At 40.2% G+C, this 15,966-nt stretch overlaps 1 protein-coding gene across 1 annotated transcript in view; it reads left to right on the top strand.

Annotated features, from left to right (window-relative positions):
* Positions 1-15,966, top strand: part of LOC133534109 (protein Jumonji-like) — a 45,643-nt gene that overhangs the window by 21,521 nt on the left and 8,156 nt on the right. The window contains exons 4-7 of the mRNA XM_061873197.1: positions 8,538-8,878; positions 10,678-10,914; positions 11,714-11,909; positions 12,434-12,663. Coding sequence (XP_061729181.1) covers positions 10,774-10,914; positions 11,714-11,909; positions 12,434-12,663 — 567 coding nt within the window. The 5' untranslated portion in view covers positions 8,538-8,878; positions 10,678-10,773. The remainder of the gene's footprint in view (positions 1-8,537; positions 8,879-10,677; positions 10,915-11,713; positions 11,910-12,433; positions 12,664-15,966) is intronic.

The raw sequence follows: 15,966 nt of genomic DNA on the forward strand, positions 1-15,966 counted from the left end.
TCCGCTACTCGACGCTAGATGTCGACTACGAAAATAATAAGCGTTTTGGTACCAAAACTGATGTATACAGTGAGCACTCTATGTACTTTTTAGGGTTCCGTAGTCAACTAGGAACCCTTATAGTTTCGCCATGTCCGTCTGTCTGTCTGTCCGAGGCTTTGCTTCGTGGTCGTTAGTGCTAGAAAGCTGAAATTTGGCATGGATATATAAATCAATAAAGCCAACCAAGTCGTACAATAAAATCTAAAAATTTAATTTTTTTTAGGGTACTTCCCCTACACGTAAAGTGGGGGTGAAAATTTTTTTTTGCTTCAACCCTACAGTGTGGGATATCGTTGGAAAGGTCTTTCAAAACTAATAGGGGTCTTCAACAAACATTTCTTGATAAAGTGAATATATTCGAAGATAATTGCTCCGAAAGAAAAAAAAAATGTCCCCCACCCCCCTCTAACTTTTGAACCATAGGTCCAAAAAATATGAAAAAAATCTTGGAAATAGAGTTTAAGAAAGACATTAAATGAAAACTATAGCGGATATGATCAGTTTATCTGTTTTTGAGTTATCGCAAAAAGTTTCCCCTTCATAGTAAAAAGACGTACACCCACAGTTCATCCCTTGGTTAACAATGTACCATACTTTAAGTTCCAGTTTAGCTTATTGTGACGGAAGAGTAACTACGGAACCCTACTCTGAGCATGGCCCGACATGCTCTTGGCCGGTTTTTATTATGTCTCTATGACAATGGTTGCATAAATACTATTTCCATCGCTTGTTTTGTATGTACAAACACCTCGCTCTGCTCAGCTGCTTCCACTGTAGTTAGTGATGGGTAGGACATCAATTGAGTTTGTATGAGTACCTCATTCTCTAAAATGAGGTGTTACAATGTCTTACTTCAAATGAGGAGAGGTACTAGCACTTTAGCAGCATCGACTATTCCATCAACTCCAACGGCAGCAAACCATATTTAATGTAAATACATATTTAGGCATTGCTAAACTTCCTTTTAAATATTTACTTGGAGTGCAATTCTGGAGGTTTAAAACAGAACTTTAACAACAGAAGACATACATTTAAGAATCAAACTAAGGAGTTAAAGTACATACATCCTATTGCAACTTAATTTGATGCTTTTATGCAACTTGTTCTAATTTAGCAGTTTATTATTTTTATTGTTAGATTGTTCAGTATCAATCCTTGCTACTTGATATCATTTTAAGTTTAACATTCATATATTGAAATAAATACTAACCATAAACTACCAAACAAACAATTAACAAACTAAGGAGAACAAATCCAATATTTTTTGTACCATTATTATATAGAAATTACTAACTTACCACCTCATAATTTATTATTAATAATAGCATTGTAATATGATAACAAACGAAAGCCTCAATAACGTTCGCGCGGTAATGCCACCGGCGTGTAATATACACTTGATTTTTGTATGCAAAAGACACAAAGAAAGACCCACAGGAATATTTTATCGCGAAAACAATGTTAATATATTGTTATTTTGGTATAATTATAAGAATGGTCACTGATCACTATTTATAAAACACAACTAAAGATTACGAACAACTTTTTCGAGTTTCTCGTACTATAAATATGTCAAAATCATAAATGATCGAAATACTATACGAAGCACGTTAACAAAAAGTATTACAAATTCAAATCGTTAAAATGTACATGTTTATTTCACCTATACAAATTATATTTACTTTTTTATTAATAAACTAATGTAAAATATCATATTTTGTGTACGCCACTATATTATATTTCAATAATTTAAATAATATTTTGGTCTCTTAAACGATAATTGTTTCTAAACTAGCTTCGTAAATGCCCAGTGAGACTTGGTAGGCATTTCAATCGCTTATCAAGTAACCATTTCACTGTCCAGTCTAATTGATTCAGATTATACATGACACCAGCAATATGAGTCTTGAGGTCAGGTTATACTGGTATGCGCGTTAGTACAATAATAGCTAACAAATATGGAGGCCTACCGCGAACCACGAAGTTTTTCGTTGCGGTCGCACTTACGTATGAAATTACAAGTGCGACAGAGAGAAAAAACTTTCTTCGGTTGGTTTTTGATGACTTAGATTTTTCGCTTTTGACAAGTAACTTAGCAATGCTAGGATCAAAATGGCGTAACATGTATGTAAGCTTGCGGACGCTTACGCTTGTTTTCTTTCATGTTTCATTTTTAACGTATTTTCGATGAGGTGTTATTGAAGCACGGCGCGTGTCTGTCTCACTCCCTCTTTCGGTAAATCTAATTCATTGTTTCATTTTGAAAGGATTTTTGAGGGGATGTCACAGTGAGGCGAGTGAATGGTACAAACACAACACATTTCTCGGTGGACCTTTTGTCCTTGCAATAAGGTTTGTAATTGGGCAGTTGATAGTGTGAGCGATGAATGCGATGACGTCAATGACTCATTTCTTCATTTGAATGTCGGCGAGCACCGAGCGCCTCGCGACTCTCTTGCGAGTTGTGAGGAACGCGAGTGAGTTTGAAAGGCTGAGAGTTTTTTTTTTAAATTTGAAGTGTTTGAATGGTTTGAGCGGTAAGAGCTGTGTGTGATGCGCGCGAGTAGAGTAAATGAGTAAAATTAATTGAGGAGTGATGTATGACATTTATGCGGTGTGAAGTTCTGCGACAATTTAACTAAATGAGTGGTACAAATGAGGTGCCTCACGAGTGAGCAACTCAACACTAACTGTAGTGGCGCTAAACGAGAATACGTAAATAAAGTTCTAGTATTAATTTATGACAAACCCATCCTTGCACAGCTTGCGTCGAATCGCAGCCTTAATTTGTACTATGTATAGGACGGTGGGCCTTAGGAGAATATAGAAGTTTTCGGTCTTCTCGTTTTATTTTCACATCGTTTAATTCTCAATTTTGTTACGTTGTTAACCCTTTGACACACGATAGGCGTGGCGTTCAAAGGGTTAGACTAAGAAATGTTATAAAATGAAACATTTTGCAACACTTATCGTTTGTTACACAGAGTGGAAGACTGGTGTTTACCCCCAGCCATGCCATGTGCCATTTGTAGGGCATCGCGGTCTCTCAAGTCCCTGTCTGACATCAGCAGTGACATCATCCGGCTTGGAACTCCACCAGGGTGGACCGCGACCCCAGAGTTCCAAGACCCACAGTCCGAAGGGGATTTGGTACGAGGAAAGGAAATAATGGACGAAAACATTAAGAAAGAACTTGAAGAAATCAGATTCGAAGTCTCAGATAAAAGAGAAATGAAATCTAAAAAATCTTCAGAAAAAAATAACGTTTCTGATAATGAGGATTCAGGTATTGATGTACAAGCGAAAAAGAACCAAAATACAAACAAAGCTAAGACAGATAAGGACAGTGAGAAAGCAGGTCAGAAACATGAAAGGGACAAAGAAGACAAGAAAGCGGGACACAAAGAAGGCAAGAAAGTAGGACATAAAGATGATAGGGACAAAGAAGGCAAGAAAGTAGAACAACAAGATGAGAGGGACAAAGAAGGCAAGAAAGTAGGACATAAAGATGATAGGGACAAAGAAGACAAAAATACCGGACAGATAGATGAGGGAGACAATTGTTTAAACGTATCTATGCATATATATGTAGCCATAGTAAATCATTAACTCAGTTGCAATTACACCTGCATCGAAGAAACATGTCTTTTACTGTGTAACCTCCCCCTACATTCAAAAATGAGCTTTAACCGAAGGAACATATGGTCCAAAATCGAACCGGATCAAGTACGGGAGTGATGCAGGCGGCCGGCCGGCGAATACAATAGGGAGCGCATTCCTTAAGAGATAAGCGGAGTTGTTTACGTTGTTTAGTGAAGATTTAAGTAATGTTAAATAATTATTGATTTATAACAAACAGGAAAGTGATTGCAAGTGTGATTTACAAACTATTTGGCGTAAAGATAACTTCGTGTGTTGGAACCATTGACTTTGATACCTAGTGACAATTATCTGATTAATTATAAAGTGAATAAATAAGTGAATAAATTACTAAAATGCCTCTAATAACGCCCGAACAAACTCAATTCATTACCAAGTTAGAAGATGTGGCCGGTATGATACAAAAAACGCAATCTAACATAAAGAAGTGTCCAAAACAACGGCTAACCGAGGGTTATGTTAAACAAATAATTAAAATGCTTGATGATTATTGGATTATGTTTAAACAAGCACACAATAGTCTCATGCATTGCACACCGCGTGAACAACGAGGAGAAATCAAGTATTTTGTTGATGAAGATTATTATATTGTGGAAGACCTTTACCTCTGTTTGCAAGCCGACTTAACAGATTTATTGACCAAGTGGGAGTCTGAAAAAAGGCAATGGAATTATCTACTATGTCAACGTCGTTCCATGAAGGGCAATTACCGTTTGTAAATCTGCCAAAAATCCAATTGCCGACCTTTTCAGGGAAATATGAAGATTGGCCCACATACCAAGATTTATTCACAGCCCTCGTGCACAACACAAAATTAACAAGTGTACAAAAGTTACACTATTTAAAAACAAGTGTCTCTGGTGAAGCAGAGACATTATTGCGGCATGTACAAATAACAGAAAATAATTACACACAGGCATGGGAGTTACTTAAAAACCGTTTCGGCAACAAAAGAATGATTGTTAATTCTGTATTAAAGAAATTAGTTGGTCAGAAGAAGATTCAAACCCAGTCTTCAAATCAAATAAAACATTTACTTGATACCACTATGGAATGTATCAACAGTTTAAACAATTTAAACGTAAACACGGATTCTTGGGATCCGATAATTATCTTTCTCGTCGGACAGAAGCTGGACGCTGAGTCAGTTAAAGACTGGGAACAAACTGTACATAAGGACAGCTCAGAAGACATGCCTAAGTGGGAAGAGTTACAGAAGTTTCTGGTGGCTAAGTTTCGCACATTGGAAATGGCCGCAGCAGTTTCAGTGCCTACACGTGATAAGTCGCAAAATCCCAAAACATTTCATGTAGCTGAACAAGAAGAAGATGAAGAGAGTTTGTTCCAATGTGCTCATGCTAGCGTAGCATCACAGCATACTTGTACCTATTGTAAAGGCAAACACTATATATTCAACTGCAAGGAATTTACTAAAAACTCAGTGGAAGACAGACATGATTTTGTGAGAAAGAACCGATTGTGTTACAACTGTCTTGTTCCATACCATAATGTATTTCGATGCAAACAAAAGACGTCGTGCAGGATCTGCAGAAAAAGACATCATTCTCTTCTGCATCAAACGCGAGAAGCTAATGAAGAAGTAGCTGCTACACACCCACAATCACAACCAGAACCTGACACGAAACTTACAACTTTGCACGTTTCCAAACAACAACCGAGTCGTAAAATGTTACTGGCCACAGCCCAAGTAGCGGTAAGATCGAGCGATGGTGATACACACATACTTCGAGCTCTAATCGACCCGTGCTCAGAGGCTTCATTTGTATCAGAACGAGTTGTACAATTACTGGGTTTGCCAAGAACTAGCATCAATGGAGTAGTTTCTGGACTTGAAGAAAGTACACAAATAAATATCAAGCATATGGTCGACATTACAATTTCATCAAGATATGAAAACAAGAAGACTGTTCTAGTTTCAGCTTACGTTTTAAAGTCTGTATCCACATATTTGCCTTCGAAACATATTTCGATAGATTCTCAGGCCATTGAAACATTGAAATTGGCTGATCCTACCTATGACATACCCAGCAAGGTGGATATGTTGCTCGGCGCAGAAATCTACTGTCAAATTATTCAAGAAGGTTTATTAAAAATGAATGATGGGATAGTCGCTCAAAAAACTACTTTAGGATGGATACTAACGGGTCGAAAACAAATAAAAGCACAGAGCGACCAACACAACGTTACAACATTACACATAACAAGAATGGTGGCTGAAGACAATGATTTACTGCGAAGGTTCTGGGAGATAGAAACTGATGTGTACAAGAAAAAGAAAATACTGACAAAAGAAGAAGAAAAATGCGAAGAGATATACAAAAGAACAACTAAAAGAGATGAAAGCGGAAGATATACAGTACACTTACCATTGAAACAAAATGTTGAAGAAACTGTTAATCTATGTGGTGATACGAAACATCAGGCTATCAATCGATTTCAGAGTTTGGAAAGAAAATTTAGAAAAGACGATAAGTTAAAGCAGGAATACACAAATGTTATAAATGAGTACAAGGACATGGGACACTTGCGAAGATCAGAAACACAAAACGATGAAAATGCACTGTATCTTGCTCATTTGGCTGTTATTCGAGAGGACAAAGACACTAGTAAAGTGCGCGTAGTCTATGATGCTTCTGCTAAGGGCTCACACGGTTAGTGTTGAGTTGCTCACTCGTGAGGCACTTCATTTGTACCACTCATTTAGTTAAATTGTCGCAGAACTTCACACCGCATAAATGTCATACATCACTCCTCAATTAATTTTACTCATTTACTCGCGCGCATCACACACAGCTCTTACCACTCAAACCATTCAAACACTTCAAATTTGAAAAAAAACTCTCAGCCTTTCAAACTCACTCGCGTTCCTCACAACTCGCAAGAGAGTCGCGAGGCGCTCGGTGCTCGCCGACATTCAAATGAAGAAATGAGTCATTGACGTCATCGCATTCATCGCTCACACTATCAACTGCCCAACTACAAACCTTATTGCAAGGACAAAAGGTCCACCGAGAAATGCGTTGTGTTTGTACCTCGCCTTCGCCTCACTGTGACATCCCCTCAAAAATCCTTTCAAAATGAAACAATGAATTAGATTTACCGAAAGAGGGAGTGAGACAGACACGCGCCGTGCTTCAATAACACCTCATCGAAAATACGTTAAAAATGAAACACGAAAGAAAACAAGCGTAAGCGTCCGCAAGCTTACATACATATTACGCCATTTTGATCCTAGCATTGCTAAGTTACTTGTCAAAAGCGAAAAATCTAAGTCATCAAAGAACCTACCGAAGAAAGTTTTTTCTCTCTGTCGCACTTGTAATTTCATACGTAAGTGCGACAGCAAAGCAAAACTTCGTGGTTCGCGGTAGGCCTCCATATTTGTTAGCTATTATTGTACTAACGCGCATACCAGTATAACCTGACCTCAAGGTTCATATTGCTGGTGTCATGTATAATCTGAATCAATTAGACTGGACAGTGAAATGGTTACTTGATAAGCGATTGAAATTCCAACCAAGTCTCACTGGGCATTTACGAAGCTAGCTTAAAACAGTTATCGTTTAAGAGACCAAAATATTATTTAAATTATTGAAATATATATAGTGGCGTACACAAAATATGATATTTTACATTAGTTTATTAATAAAAAAGTAAATATAATTTGTATAGGTGAAATAAACATGTACATTTTAACGATTTGAATTTGTAATACTTTTTGTTAACGTGCTTCGTATAGTATTTCGATCATTTATGATTTTGACATATTTATAGTACGAGAAACTCGAAAAAGTTGTTCGTAATCTTTAGTTGTGTTTTATAAATAGTGATCAGTGACCATTCTTATAATTATTCCAAAATAACAATATAGTAACATTGTTTTCGCGATAAAATATACCTGTGGGTCTTTCTTTGTGTCTTTTGCATACAAAAATCAAGTGTATATTACACGCCGGTGGCATTACCGCGCGAACGTTATTGAGGCTTTCGTTTGTTATCATATTACAATGCTATTATTACTGATAAATTATGAGGTGGTAAGTTAGTAATTTCTATATAATAATAATGGTACAAAAAATATTGGATTTGTTCTCCTTAGTTTGTTAATTGTTTGTTTGGTAGTTTATGGTTAGTATTTATTTCAATATATGAATGTTAAACTTAAAATTATATCAAGTAGCAAGGATTGATACTGAACAATCTAACAATAAAAATAATAAACTGCTAAATTAGAACAAGTTTCATAAAAGCATCAAATTAAGTTGCAATAGGATGTATGTACTTTAACTCCTTAGTTTGATTCTTAAATGTATGTCTTCTGTTGTTAAAGTTCTGTTTTAAACCTCCAGAATTGCACTCCAAGTAAATATTTAAAAGGAAGTTTAGCAATGCCTAAATATGTATTTACATTAAATATGGTTTGCTGCCGTTGGAGTTGATGGAATAGTCGATGCTGCAAAAGTGCTAGTACCTCTCCTCATTTGAAGTAAGACATTGTAACACCTCATTTTAGAGAATGAGGTACTCATACAAACTCATTTTAAATTGATGTCCTACCCATCACTAGCCCCTGCCCAGGAAGAGGTGGCCACCAACACGAGACTTCTCAGGAAGTAAGTATGATAAGATCTCTGCTTGGCCTTACGGTTGACTGGTAGAGTACAGAATGCCTTTTGTACTGTAAGGTTTTCTTTTGTGCAATAAAGGTTAAATAAGTAAATTAATAAGCATATTCTGGGGATTACGGTAAATCCCGGGTTTATTTATCCCCTTCATATGATACAGGTATATACTTATAGAACCTATTTTTCCAGCTCCCGCGACCCTCCGCCGCCAAACCCGGACGTGTACGAGTTCGACAAACAGCTCTCAACTAGCCAAAATTAATACCAAACAAAAAGAAGTTGGGAACGTACTTAGTGTCAGCTTGGTACCTGAGGACGATATATATAAGAAGCGGAAGAATTTGATAGATAATCTGACGAATAGTCCAGCGCTGTTAAACAAGATTTTCAACTCCTTACCGACAGAACTTCAGAACGAGCTTGGGAGCTTGGCCACGGAGGGGACTGGGTGGGAGGAGGCTTATTTGGACGAAAAGGCGGGGACGGTCTTAAAGGCACCCACGTACTATCCTACGGCTGAGGAGTTTGAGGTAATATATTAGTGTTTATTGTATCCACTGCTGACAGAACTTCTCAATGAGCTGGGGTGCTTGGCCACGGAGGGGACTGGGCGGGAGGAGGCTTATTTGGACGAAAAGGCGGGGACGGTCTTAGAGGCACCCACATACTATCCTACGGCTGAGGAGTTTCAGGTAATGTATTAGTGTTTATTGTATCCACTGCTGAACAGAACTTCTCAATGAACTGGGGAGCTTGGCCACGGAGGGGACTGGGAGAGAAGAGGCTTCTTTAGAGGAAAAAGCAGGGGCGGTGCTTGAAGCAACCGCGTACTATCCTACGGCTGAGGAGTTTGAGGTAATGTATTAGTGTTTATTGTATCCACTGCTGAACAGAACTTCTTAATGAGCTGAGGAGCTTGGTCACTGAAGGGACTGGGAGAAAAAAGGCGTATTTGGGGAAGGCAGAGACGGTCTTAGCGGGATCTACGTATTTTCCTAAGGCTGAGAATTTAAATCTGTTTTAGAAATGCAACGGATACCGGATATGCGGCCGCTGGATCCGCCGAATATTCGGTATCCGGAAGCCGGATATCCGGCTAAAAGTTTGGTCAAAAATTAATTAAATTAGATAGCGCGCTTGCTCAAAGTTCGATGCAGGTTGCAACTTATTTATAGTTATAGGCAGCCGTTTATAAATAAGTAAACTAAATTCACATACTGCGAGAATTGAATAGCGCAAATTACAATTTTCTTCGTAAGTGTTTTGCGCGCTGCGGCGCCTGCGGGGCAGCCGCAACAGTCTCCTGGCAATTATAGCTGACAGGCTTGACAGTCAGCTTCTTGTGCACTGGACCAGGGTACACTCACTGGTAGCTACATACACATGGCTCACATGAGTGTATGTAGTTATTACTAGTATATGTGACTGGCTCCAGTTTAAACCCTAAAATATTGTAAGTTTAAACCCTAAAATATTGTAAGTTTAATTTATTTCAATAATAATTTAATATAATTTTTAGAGTAAGTCGTACTAACACTGTATGGACCAAGGTCTGAAATAAATGATTTTTATTTTATTTTATTTTATTGATTTAATATTTTCATAGCGAGTGCAGATTTATTAACTTTGTTTCGTTATTTATAAGATTTAGTAGTGTTTAGTGCATATTGTATTCATAAATATCGTGCTAAATTACTATCCGGAATCCGGCCGGATACTAAGCACTATCCGGAATCCGGCCGGATACTACGCACTATCCGGAAACCGGCCGTATTGTAAAAAATTGCCCGGATACCGAATAGTAATTGGATATTCGTTGCATCTCTAATCTGTTTATATTCGTTTCTTAACTTTATATTACATTTTCACAAGCTTAGTTAAAATTGAGTTTAAGTAACGCAACTTTTACCCTAGTCTTACATTATAATCATGTTGTTGTTGTCCTAAAGCACCCCAGAGGTGTAAAGGGCCTTCACAAGCTCGCGCCACGCCTTCCTATCTTCAGCTCGTCTTCTGGCCTCGCTCCAGCTCAACCCGACCGCTCGTAACTCTCTTAGGACGGACCGTTGCCAAGAGTGTACAGGACGCCCCGAGCCTCGGCTTCCGTCCGGTTTCCACGCGATAGCTATGGTAGCATTATTCGTTTCCCCTCTTCGAATAAATCATGTTAGATCGGTTAAAATAAATATTAGGGGCAGAGAAACACTTGTAGAGAATCGTCATACTTTTTCTATTGCGTCTTGCAAAATAAACTAAGTTTTTATCTCCACTTAACAATGTTTATTATCATGAAATTATGTGTATATGATTATTAACTTATTATTTACAGGATCCGATAAAATACTACGACAAAATCGCCCCCGAGGCCTCAAAATACGGCCTCTGCAAAATAGTTCCCCCTGAAAACTTCAAACCAACATGCACGATGAGCGACACGATCCGCTTCGCGGTCATATACCAGTACATCTCCAAGATGTTCAGCCGCTGGGGCCCCGTGTCCAGGGAGCTGGCTGCCATCAAGGCGCACCTGCGGACCCAGAGCGTCGTGTTCGCGCGGTCTCCCCTCGTGAGTACACCCTCTACCCGCAGGCGACATGATCCAACTCGAAGGCAACTCCTCTGGAGTTGCAGGCGTACATAGGCTGCGGAGACTGCTTCCCATCAGGCGGGCCGTATGCTTGTTTGCCACCGACGTAGTATAAAAGAGTACACCCTCTACCCGCAGGCGACATGACCCAAGTATCTCCTAGGAATAGTTCCCCCGGACGACTTCAGACATGAGCGACACGGTCATATACCAGTACATCTCCAAGATGTACAGCCGCTGGGCCCCCTTGCCCTGGAGACCCAGAGCGTCGTTGGTAAATAAAAATAAATAAGCTTTTGGCAAAATTTCATTTTTGGTACAAGCTTTTATCGCTGACTGTACTTTTTTTTCCACAGGCAACTAATACAATAGACAATTCTAAGAACCCCAAACACACTTAGGTTGCGTTGTTTTATCACAAAGTTCTTAAGGCCACCTCTTGTGTGCCAAAAGTATGCTACATTGGGTTCGGTTCCGGGCGCGTATGAAGGTATGCTCGTGTATCTTAGCTATATACTTTTGGTTTGTTTACCTATATGATTCTAGTATTATTCTAGTATTATTTTTGTTTTTGACTCCTAGGAAAAGCATTGTATGCAACGTTGTATAAATAGTGCAAAAAATGCTCGTGGCGTATTCCTTTACAATGTTCGCCTACGCCTTCGGCTCCGGCTCGCATTGTAACTCACGCCACTCGCCTTTTTTGACCCTTCTTATACAACTGTTGCATAAAATACTATTTCGAGCAAGTGTGATTAAAAACCTGTTACTGTTTTAGTTGGACGGCAGCGAAGTGAACCTCCCCAGGCTATACCACGCCGTGGAACGCAACGGCGGTCTCAGCAACGTCATACAACGCATGCGGTGGGGCCGCGTCGCCGACGAGATGAAGCTGACCAAGTTGCAGCACCCGGAGCGCAAGCTGGACCCCATATACATGCGATATCTGCTGCCCTACGCCACGTTGTCCGATCGTAAGTTATTAAGATAATCAATCATTTATTTCATATAATGCAAAATGTGAACCTTGAATGTATGAGAACAGTAGTTGTTTTACCAGGGGGTTGTGTTTAACCGCTCGTGCTAATATTGATACCCGAGTAAGGGGAAGATTTCAAAATCGAATCTAGAGCGTTGTGAGGGTTTCAAGGCACGTGTGTTAAACAAACTTTGCTTTACCACCACACCAACGCAAGGAAAATACTACTCGTAACTGTAAACCATCATACGAAATCAATCCAAAGTGAACGTCATTAAATATTTATCATTTAAATTTATCATTTAAAAGTCAATTCTACCAGCCAACATAAGAAAACAACCGCAAAATTTAAATTAAATTACTTTGCAACACATGTGGATAGAATCCAACTTTCTTATCCGTTTTTGAATAATTAAGAGAGCTTTTACGACCTATTGTGGTGAAAATAATCTTTAAACCGAGCCCAAACTACTGTTTCATTAGCAAGTAGCAATTTTTAAGCTCTTTTTCCATTCACAGAGGAACGCCAAAGTATAATGGCGGAAGTGGAAAAATGCTGGACCACCAAGTACCAGAAGATGCTAGAACGGGCCCGCAATCCCTTCCAGCGTCAGAACCGGATGCTGGGCACCGAGTGCGAGTCGGAATCTGACGACGAAGGAGAGGATGGAAACACAGCTGGTGCGCTCCAAGAGGCAGAGGACTGCATAGTGCAGGGGCGCACAATGAACCTCGTCACATTCAAAAAAGTAAGTCAGAATCTGTCGACGAAGTGGAAGATGGCTACACAGCTGGTGCGCTACATGAGGCTGAGGACTGCATAGTGCAGGGGCGCACAATGAACCTCGTCACATTCAAAAAAGTAAGTCAGAATCTGTCGACGAAGTGGAAGATGGCTACACAGCTGGTGCGCTACATGAGGCTGAGGACTGCATAGTGCAGGCGCGGACCATGAACCTCGTCACATTCAAGAAGGTAAGTCAGAATCTGACGACGAAGTGGAAGATGGCAACACAGCTGGTGCGCTACATGAGGCTGAGGACTGCATAGTGCAGGGGCGGACCATGAATCTCGTCACATTCAAGAAGGTAAGTCAGAAACTGACGACGAAGGGGAAGATGGCAACACAGCTGGTGCGCTACATGAGGCTGTGAACTGCATAGTGCAGGGGCGGTCCATGAACCTCGTCACATTCAAGAAGGTAAGTCAGAAACTGACGAAGAAGGGGAAGATGGCAACACAGCTGGTGCGCTACATGAGGCTGAGGACTGCATAGTGCAGGGGCGGACCATGAACCTCGTCACATTCAAAAAAGTAAGTCAGAATCTGTCGGCGAAGTGGAAGATGGCAACACAGCTGGTGCGCTACATGACGCTGAGGACTGCATAGTGCAGGGGCGGTCCATGAACCTCGTCACATTCAAGAAGGTAAGTCAGAAACTGACGACGAAGGGGAAGATGGCAACACAGCTGGTGCGCTACATGACGCTGAGGACTGCATAGTGCAGGGGCGGTCCATGAACCTCGTCACATTCAAGAAGGTAAGTCAGAAAGTGACGACGAAGGGGAAGATGGCAACACAGCTGGTGCGCTACATGACGCTGAGGACTGCATAGTGCAGGGGCGGTCTATGAACCTCGTCACATTCAAGAAGGTAAGTCAGAAAGTGACGACGAAGGGGAAGATGGCAACACAGCTGGTGCGCTACATGAGGCTGAGGACTGCATAGTGCAGGGGCGGTCCATGAACCTCGTCACATTCAAGAAGGTAAGTCAGAAAGTGACGACGAGGGGGAAGATGGCAACACAGCTGGTGCCCTACATGACGCTGAGGACTGCATAGTGCAGGGGCGGTCTATGAACCTCGTCACATTCAAGAAGGTAAGTCAGAAACTGACGACGAAGGGGAAGATGGCAACACAGCTGGTGCGCTACATGAGGCTGAGGACTGCATAGTGCAGGGGCGGACCATGAAACTCGTCACATTCAAAAAAGTAAGTCAGAATCTGTCGACGAAGTGGAAGATGGCAACACAGCTGGTGCGCTACATGAGGCTGAGGACTGCATAGTGCAGGGGCGGACCATGAACCTCGTCACATTCAAGAAGGTAAGTCAGAATCTGACGACGAAGAGAAAAATGTGGGAACTCAGCTGGTGCGCTACATGACGCTGAGGACTGCATAGTGCAGGGGCGGTCCATGAACCTCGTCACATTCAAGAAGGTAAGTCAGAATCTGATGACGAAGGGGAAAATGTGGGAACTCAGCTGGTGCGCTACATGGGACTGAGGACAAATAAACACACCCAAAAAAATCGATAGTTAGTACATAATCGAACTATTTTTTTAACTAATATAAATGAAAATACAGGTCTGTTAACTAAAGCTGGCGCGTTCACAGTACTCACACTTATGCAATTTCACTATACAGCATGTTTAAAAATAAACCTCCAAATACAACACAGCGCCGCGCGTCGATCACACGTGACTGACTGACACTAACATTTACAATAACATCATGCTGTATTTATAAACAGTAGCAAAAGAAAAACAATAACTGTCTCCTTCACGCTCATAAGATAGACCGCGCGCGAGAGAGACGGGCAGACTTTTCATGTTGCGTATGCAGTGCGACGTCACGCCGCGCGCTTATTCACAGACACTACACAAGCGCAATGTGTAAATGTGTTGATCGCGCCAGCTTTAGTTAACAGACCTGTAATAATAAAAACAGTTTACTATTAAATATTTTTAACAAAATACATAATGGATATATACAGAGGATTACTATAACTAGCTTAAATCTAAAATAGGCCCTTGAGGCATTGTACCTAGGATGCTGGTGGCATTTCCTCGTTGTATCGCAATACTGATAAGTTGTGCGAGGAAGCCGCCAGCTCTTCGGCCACCTCACCAATTACGTCAACCAGACGTTTCGCTTGTGCGCGCTGGGACCCCATTATTCAAATTGTTAACAAATTTGAAAAAAGTGTTTACATACATACATTTCTTATGGGACCGTCTGCAATTATCGGGGGTTCTTATATTAGCGAGAATCCTGACGTATTTTTCAATAATAATCAGACATAGAACTTATTGTGGCAAAAACGAGTGCTTGAGAAAATGAAACATCGACAAATATGTTATAGATAAGTCAGTCATAGATTAATAATTTCAAGAATGCAAATCAATTATAAATCGGACCATAATTTCTTTAATACATATATTAAGTATTTAAAAATAAAAACGTTAAATGTAGAATACTGTGCCAAAAAATAAGAAACTACCAATTGGCTGTATCAAAGAAGATATCGAACGTGCTGTGTATTTTGCGGTAGCTATCTTTTTATACAATGTTTAAAATATATTTTCTGCCCTCCGGGCGGACTTTGCTCCCGCTGCGCTAAACGAAGTTGCCGCTTTCCGCCTCCGTCTAGCAGAACAATAGTATGCGCACCACGGCAGGAAACGTAGGACATTCCATCCCGCGTGTTTGTCACCCACGCCTTCGGCTCGGGTAACAATTTTACACGCGGCACGCAATTTCCTACTTTTCCTCCCTTGGGACACAAATAACTAATAACGCTAAGGTAACATCGATAATAGAAATGTCGATATTTGATTTTGTCAATCACTTTATTTTGCCACAATAACTTCTATGTATGGTAATAATCATTCAAAACGGATACGGTCTTCACTGTAGAAAAGATACACTGATTGAGTAGGATGTTATATCTTTTGACGTAATGACTCTTTGTTGCCATAATACAATAGAATAAAAACAGTAGATTGTTAAACAGTGTGTGGAAAGTGAACCATATCACCCGAGATATTTTCGAGGGTGAGATGGTTACTTTTACCCGAGTTAAACACTCTACTTTTCATTTCGACTATGAGGAAAGTCAAACACAAACAAGAAATGTAGGTTATGAGTTATGACTGAAATTGGCGCCATTTACATTTTGATCGGAAAAAATCTAAAACCATAGACAATCCGATCTTAAATTGGGATGTGTCTGAAACGGCCTTCATGAATACGCGCCTTAAAAAAGTGAA

This window comes from Cydia pomonella, unplaced genomic scaffold, assembly GCF_033807575.1.
Source record: "Cydia pomonella isolate Wapato2018A unplaced genomic scaffold, ilCydPomo1 PGA_scaffold_57, whole genome shotgun sequence".
NCBI lineage: Eukaryota > Metazoa > Arthropoda > Insecta > Lepidoptera > Tortricidae > Cydia > Cydia pomonella.